General features: G+C 46.1%; 1 protein-coding gene across 1 annotated transcript; it reads right to left on the reverse strand.

The window, feature by feature from the left end:
- Positions 1-4804: 4804 nt before the first annotated feature.
- LOC128832765 (olfactory receptor 52P1-like) lies at positions 4805-5743 on the reverse strand. The gene has a single exon (XM_054020365.1). It carries the CDS (start codon positions 5741-5743, stop codon positions 4805-4807), a length of 939 nt encoding a protein of 312 aa, XP_053876340.1.
- Positions 5744-8195: the final 2452 nt, after the last annotated feature.

Consider the following 8195-nt stretch of genomic DNA (forward strand, 5'->3'; position numbering starts at 1 on the left):
TGCTCAAGCATGCAGGGGTGTAATCGGGAAGGCCAAAGCACAATTGGAGTTGCAGCTAGCAAGGGATGTGAAGGGTAACAAGAAGGGTTTCTACAGGTATGTTAGCAACAAGAAGAAGGTCAGGGAAAGTGTGAGACCCTTAATGAATGGGGGAGGCAACCTAATGACAGGTGATATGGAAAAAGCTGAAGTACTCAATGGTTTCTTTTCTTCAGTCTTCACAGACAAGATCAGCTCCCAGACTGCTGCACTGGGCAGCACAGTATGGGGAGAAGGTGAGCAGCCTTCAGTATTGAAAGAATAGGTTAAGGACCATTTAGAAAACCTGGACATGCACAAGTCTATGAGCCTGGATCTAATGTATCCAAGGGTGGTGAGGGAGTTGGCTAATGTGATTGCAGAGCCATTGGCCATTATCTTTGAAAATTCAGAATGATCAGGGGAGGTCCCAGATGATTGGAAAAAGGCAAATATAGTGCCCATCTTTAAAAAAGAAAGAAGGAGATTCCGGGGAACTACAGCCTCACCTCAGTCCCTGGAAAAATCATGGAGCAGGTCCTAAAGGAATCCATTTTGAAGCACTTAGAGGAGAGGAAGGTGTTTAGGAACAGTGAATATGGATTCACCAAGGGCAAGTAATGCCTGACCAACCTAATTCACTTCTATGGTGAGATAACTGCCTCTATGGATATGTGGACAGCTGTGGACATGATATATCCAGACTGTAGCAAAGCTTTTGTTACCGTCTCCCACGGTATACTTGCCAGCAAGTTAAAAAAGTCTGAATTGGATGAATGGACTATACAGTGGATAGAAACCTGGCTAGATTGTCAGGCTCAACTGGTAGTTATGAATGGGTCAATGTCTAGTCGGCAGCCAGTATCAAGCGGAGTGCCCCAGGGGTCTGTCCTGGGGCCATTTTGTTCATCATCTTTATTAATGAACTGGATCTTGGAATGGATTGCACCCTGAGCAAGTTCAGAGATGACACTAAGGTAGGGAGAGAAGTAGATATGCTGGAGGGTAGGGATAGGATCCTGAGTGACCTAGACAAATTAGAGGATTGGGCCAAAAGAAATCTGATGAGGTTCAACAAGGACAAGTGCAGAGTCCTGCACTTAGGATGGAAGAATCCCATGCACTGTTACAAGCTGGTGACTGACTTGCTAAATGTCAGCTCTGCAGAAAAGGAACTGTGGATTACAGTGGATGAGAACCTTGATATGAGTCGGCAGTGTGTCCTTCTTGCCCAGAAGGCTGACAGCTCATTGGGCTGCATTAGTAAGAGTATTGCCAGCAGATCGAGGGAAGTAATTATTCCCCTTGATTCAGCACTGGTGAGGCCATACTGGGAGTATTTTGTCCAGGTTTGGGCCCCCCACTACAGAAAGGATGTGTACAAATATGAGAGAGTCCTTAGGAGGGCAATGAAAATGATTAGGGGGCTGGAGCACATGACTTATGAGGAGAGGCTGAAGGAACTGGGATTGTTTAGTCTGCAGAAGAGAAGAGCGAGGGGGGATTTGATAGCAGCCTTCAACTACCTGAAGCGGGGTTCCAAAGTGGATGGAGCTCGGCTGCTCTCAATGGTGGCAGGTGACATAACAAGAAGCAATGGTCTCAAGTTGCAGTGGGGGATGTCTAGGTTGGATATTAGGAAACACTATTTCACTAGGAGGTGGTGAAGCACTGGAATGGGTTACCTAGGGAGGTGGTGGAATCTCCATCCTTAGAGGTTTTTAAGGCCTGGCTTGACAAAGCCTTGGCTGGGATGATTTAGTTGGTGTTGGTCCTGCTTTGAAGCAGGGGGTTGGACTAGAACCTCCTGAGGTCTGTTCCAACTCTAATATTCTATGATTCTATGAATCTATGCCCCCATCTCTGGATATTCCCTGTCATGGCTGCCACTTCCTGTATCTCCTCCTCCCTCCCTATGCTGCTGGGCTTCCAGCACTCCTGGGCTCCACATAGTCCTTCCACGGTGGCAGCAAAGCCAGGAATCATCCCTCTACCACACGTCTCCCCCTCAGACCCTGCACAGTTGGGCTGTCTACCTTTAGCCCCCCCAGCACTTGCCCTCTGTGTTTTCTTGGCACTCTTCCTATGCAGCCCTTCTCCTGGCTTCCCTCTGAGGATTCACCCACCTATGGGCACCAGGACACCACAGATACCCCCACCCAGGGGAAAGTCCCATCCAGAGCAGATGGAGGGTCCGTGGCTCCCCACAGCTACCCACATGGCGTACACTGACTCACCTCCAGATTCTGGCCTTGCCTGGACGTGGGACCTCAGTCGCCAAAGAGCCGCAGCCAGGCCATTGTAAGAGCTGACTGGGCAGCTGTGGGGAGCTGCACACCCTCCATTTCCCCTAGGTGGGGGGTCCAGGGGGCAGGGACATGGGCCAGGGGTTGCTCCTGGGCCCCCCCTACCCTGGGCAGGTGGAGGCTATGCAGCTCCCCTCAGCTGTCTGGGCTCCTGGGCTGCTTTTACCCGGCTTGGGCTCCAGCTTCTGGCCTGGATGGGGGCGTAACCTCGGAGTGAAGAGGAGGGGTAGGGGGCTGGGCCTGGGGTGAATGGTGGATTTCCCAGGCCCGTCCACTCTCAAAAGTGGGAGGACCATAGTCCTTTCTCCACCAGCCTCCCCAATCTGGTGCTCCTGCCCAAGACTCCAGCCTCCGCAGGTCAGCCACCTATCCTGGCATTCTCTCAGTCTCTAGGCGGCAGGACCGTTCTCCCCAGCATCTGCCCTCCCATCAGATTCATGTCCCCCCTTTCTGAGTCCAGCCTTCAACGCCCTCCTGTCGAGCAACATCTCCCTGTGCTGGGCCCTCTGCACGTGGCCTCCCCTTGCTCTTCCCAGCTGCTCTTTGTTCTCAGCTGCCATGTTACTTCTGCCACGGTTGGCATCCACGGCCCTGCAGCTCCCTGCTATGGTCTTGCCCTGGGTCCTGCACTGCCCCAACCCCTGGCTTTGGTCTGCGCCTGCTCCCCACCTCTGCCTTCTTCCTCAGTGGTGCTTGTCTGCCTCCAGCCCAGCTCTGCCCTGTGGTCTGGGGTTCCCAGATTTCTACTGCATTCATAGCCCAATATCACTTAAAAACTAACCTGATAATAGCCCAGTCCACTTCCTTAAGCAAAGCTTTTTTTTTATTAACACATCGGTGTATACATCAAGTAACAAGTGAAAAATGTCATTAGATACCTAGTACAAATTAGATATATTTTTTTAAAAGGTACAAGGCACAGCAGGAGTTTGTCCAGCTTAGGAACAAAACTATGAGATGATCATCAAATTCAAAACCCACCTACTGGTACTTGTATCCTGACTGAGGACTGGTAAATGTTTCAGACAAAAACACAGAATGATGGTGATAAAACAACCCAGAAGGAGACTAAAATGTATGTAGTTCAAAAACTATAGTAAAATTATTATGGTATTTATTTCTAATGGCATTCACTGATGGTAGTCATTGGCTATATTTTGTGTTGAATTAGTTTGTTACCGTTAGTCTCTGAAATGCGACATTTCATCCTCGCTGTCTTCATCAGAAGTAGAATGCTTCTGGTGCTGGTCATACTTCAGCAGAGACCAGTGTAATCATTTCTTTTGTTGGTGCAAACTGTTCACAAGAGAATTTGTGTCGTTGCATATACGCTCTAACATGAAGAATGTTTTCTAAAAGTTCCTTTTGCATCTTATTGTGCAGTTTTGTTTTTATCAAGTTCATCTGAGAAACATTCTTTGAACTGCAGTGTTGCAAAAAGGTAGGGACAGCAAAGAAAGAGCACACAAGCCAAGTTCAATAAAGTCTTTGTCCCCAGCGGCATCCATGTGTCTGATAACTTCAACCCCAAACTGCTCAACTTGGTTGTCCTGAGTATGAGGCCAATGATCCATAGGCAAAACTCTCCACTACTTCTCCAGTTGTCCAAGGTGTTCACAAACCAATGGCAAATATGAGATATTAGCCAATCTAGCTCGTGCAGAGCCGAGTGCAGTCGAAGGACTTAGTGCTGGAAGTGATTCGATCATCTGGATGTTTGGTGATAATCCCTGTTTCACCTGTTTCACAAACTCTAACATGAAATTTTGACACCTGCTCTTGATATCTTTGACAATGGGAATGGTTAAGGTGTGTTTTGAAAGGTCCAGCTAAAAGAAAGTCTAAAATTGACTGTGCAAAGTGGTAAGTAATGTGAAACAAAGATGATATCATAGTTTAACACACCAGTCCTGTTCTCAACAACACACAGTTTCACAACTCCAACCAACACGCTCTAGCCTCAATTCCTGCAGCAACTTTACTATCTTTCCACTTTCCATCTGAAACATTTGCTTTATTCTCCAGGATTACAGAAGAATTAAAAGTAGAAAAAATCAGGTAAATTTTGTTCACTATATCGCTGCTCAGCACTGTAGTTTCTTTCTTTGTCTTTAGCTATGTAAAAGTGTAGCTTCAGTTTGTCGAACTGATTAAGAACCCCATTCACACAGGAACTAATAGAAACCCACGTTCTGTCAGAAAAGTGGAGTATCTTCTGGTGGTCTGGTAGTCACAGAAAGGCTGAGTGATAGGGTGTGTAGGATCGGGGGTTGATGGGTGACACTGAAAGAGATCAGGTGATGATCAGAAAGAGGGAACTCAGCATCGGAGAGAGCAGTGCTTTGTGAGGAGTGATAAGATGTTAGGTGTCAGAAGCTTCTCAGACTCTCAACTTCCACAGGGATGAGCACTCTTGATTAATGAGGAGATGTCCATTCCCCCTCTTTTCGCTCAGCCTTAAAGTCAGTGGTCACCAGCAATTACCTTCTGCAAGTGTATTTGTCCACTTTATCACGAAGCTCTTTGGTTTTGACTCCATAAATGATAGGGTTGAGCATGGGGGGGACAAGTAGATAGAAGTTAGCGAAGGTGACATGCACATGGGGAGCAATTCCCTGACCAAACCTCTGTGTCAGGTAGGTGAAGAGGCAGGCAGTATAAGACATCAGCATCACACAGATGTGGGATGTGCAGGTGTTAAGGGCTTTCTGGTGGGCTGTCTTGGAGGAAATTCTGAGGACAGCCCTGATGATCAGACTGTAGGACAGGGCAATGAGCGTCAGGTCCAACCCAATGACCACAAATGCTACCACCAAGCCATACATCCTGTTGACTGTGAAGTCCCCACATGACAGCTTCGCCACAGCCATGTGCTCGCAGTACGTGTGGGGGATAATGCGGTTGGCACAGAATGGGAGCCTGCTCACGAGTAGGGGCATTGGCAGAATAAAGAGAACAGCTCTTGTCAAACCCACAAGCCCTAGTTTAGCTATTCGTGCGTTGGTGAGGATGGTGGTGTATCTCAGAGGGTTACATATGGCAATGTAACGATCAAAGGCCATTGTCACAAGGACGGCTGACTGCATAACAGAAACTGCGTGAATGAAGAACATCTGGGTGAGGCAACCACCCAGAGTAATGCCTTTCAAATTGAACCATAATATACACAGTGCCTTTGGCATAACGGAGGTAGACATGCCAATGTCTGTGAGCGCCAGCATGCAGAGCAGCAGGTACATTGGCTTGTGCAGGGTCTGCTCTTTGCCTACAATAAACAGAAGCATGAAATTTCCAAACAAGCTGATAATGTAGAATGTAGAGAAAGGGATGGAAATCCACATATGGGCTACTTCCTGGCCTGGGATGCCCATTAGGATAAATGGTGAAGGTTCAGAGGGGGTGAGGTTGAAAGCTGCCATGAGATAGTTGATGCGTTGGTCGGGCTCAGAAATGTTCAAGGTGCCTGTGAAGGGAGAGAAGCAAAGCAAGGGGTTTTACACAGTTTATAAGAAATAGCACTGTAAATATTTTATAGTTATTAACAATCTAGAAAGGGGGGTGAGCAGTGAGGTGGGAACATTTACCGAAGGCACCAGATTATTGAGGTCATACTCAAGTGCAGAGAAGTTCTCAGAAGGAGCTAACCAAGCCAGGTGAATGGGCGGCATGATGGCAGAGAAACTTGGATGTCAATAACTGGAGGGAATTGGAGGGAAAAATTTGTACTCCTCAAACTTCTTATGAGGTTCTAATTTAACTATATGAATTCAGTACAGGGATCTGGGAATCACTGTACAGTAGGATGGGGAATCCTACAGAAAATACAGTGCCATGAGATCAGTCAATCTATGTTTTACCCTCCTCTGAACTCTTCTGTGTAGTACTGGGCACATTCTCACACAGGGTATTGCAGAGCCAGAGGGGTTCATGGAAGAACAACGAGAATGATCAAGGGCCTGGGGAAACTCTCATATAGAGAGAGATTGATGAGACTGGAATTGTTACCTCACAAAGGAGATGAATAAGAGGGGATATGAGAAAAGTCTATAAATTACTGATTGATAGAGAAGTTTCAGAGGGATGACTGGTAGATAACACAAGATCAAAAGAGGACATTCAGTTAAACTGAAATGTGGCAAATTCAAAACAGATAAAAAAAGAATGCTTTCTTCACTTGATGCCTAATTAGACTGAGGAACTCATTGTCGCAAGACATAATTGGGTCCATGAGCTAAGCAAGGATCAGGAAGTCTTTGGACATTTACATGGATAGTGAGACTATCCAGTTACAATAGTAACAGCTAAATAAATATTTTGGAAAGCCCATAAGCCAATGTGTTTCAGGGCACAAGCCAATCTCTAGCAGTTAGGCATTAGGGTGACAACCTCCTGATAGTCAATTCATCCCCTCATCTACCCACTGCTGGGTTTCTAACACCTTCTTCTACAGCACTGGGCACTGTCACTGTCAGATGGAAGACACTGGACTAGATGGACCATAGGCCTGATCCATGATGCAATTCCTATGTTGGAAAGGATTCAAGTTTCCCCCATGGAAACAGACATTATCCTGCTGGGCTATGACTTTGTGCTCAACAGAATGGGCATGAATACCACAAAAGCTCACCCACGAAAGCTCATGCTCCAATACGTCTGTTAGTCTATAAGGTGCCACAGGACTCTTTGCTGCTTTTACTGAATAAGTAAAGAATTGAAAACCTGCCTTATAGTGCTAAGGGGAGACTTGGTCACAGTCTATAAGTACCTACATGGGGAACAAATAATTAATGTGAGCTCTTCAGTGTAGCAGAGAAAGGTCTAACACAATCCAATGGCTAGAAGTTGAAGTTAGACACATTCTGATGGGAAATAAGGTATACACTTTATAAATGGTGAGAGTAATTAACCATGGGAACAATTTTTAAACCAAGATTGGATGTTTCTTTCCAACAATGGGTCTCGGCATTTCCAGACTACTGTATCCTTTTCAGGAGTCTGATTTGTTTTGTGTACCCCGAGTTTCACCTCACCTAAAAACTACTTGCTTACAAAATCAGACATAAAAATACCCAAGTGACACAGCACGCTATTACTGAAAAATGGCTACTTTCTAATTTTTACCATTTACTTATAAAGTAAATAAATTGGAATACAAATATTTTACTTACATTTCAGTGTATAGTATATAGAGCAGTATAAACAAGTCTGTATGAAATTTTTATTTGTACTGACTTCGCTACTACTTTTCATGTAGCCTGTTGTAAAATTAGGCAACTATCTAGAGCAGTTGACATACCCCCCGGAAGGCCTCTCTGCACCCCTAGGGGTACGTGTACCCTTGGTGAGAACCACTGCTCTAAAAGACCTTCTCTAGTTCAAACACAAATTATTTCATGGCAGGTCTCTGGCCTGTGCTATGCGGGAGGTCAGACTACATGATCACAATGGTCCCTTCTGTCCATGGAAACTACGAACATGTCCCCAGGAGTCAGCTGGAGGCATTTTGCCTGCATGCTCAAGCCTGAGTTTACTTAAGGCATTTTTTCTATTTGTGACAGTGGTGAGTTTAGCCCTATGGGGAGAAATTCTCATGTGACTGTGGTGCCTGGGAAATGGGACACTAGGTGGGTATTTCACGAGGCTGCGGGATCCCGTGACACACTGCATGGATGAATATTTTAGGTGAGAAATTGTATAACCTGAGCCCATAAAATCTCTGCACTGAGGAATGTATGTACAAGCGTCACCGTGAATGGCTAACAGAGCTGGCTTAGAAATGGTCCCAGAGCATCCTGGGTTTAACGTCTAGGTTCCAGTGGCCCACTGTTTCAGGCATCTGCCAGTGGCTCCTGCACGTGGCAGCTGTATTTA

The sequence above is a fragment of the Malaclemys terrapin genome, chromosome 1, assembly GCF_027887155.1.
Source record: "Malaclemys terrapin pileata isolate rMalTer1 chromosome 1, rMalTer1.hap1, whole genome shotgun sequence".
NCBI classification, from domain to species: Eukaryota; Metazoa; Chordata; order Testudines; family Emydidae; genus Malaclemys; species Malaclemys terrapin.

Bases quoted from the DNA above. Each gene is read 5' to 3' on its own strand.
- LOC128832765 (XM_054020365.1), bottom strand. From the start codon at position 5,743: ATGGCAGCTTTCAACCTCACCCCCTCTGAACCTTCACCATTTATCCTA.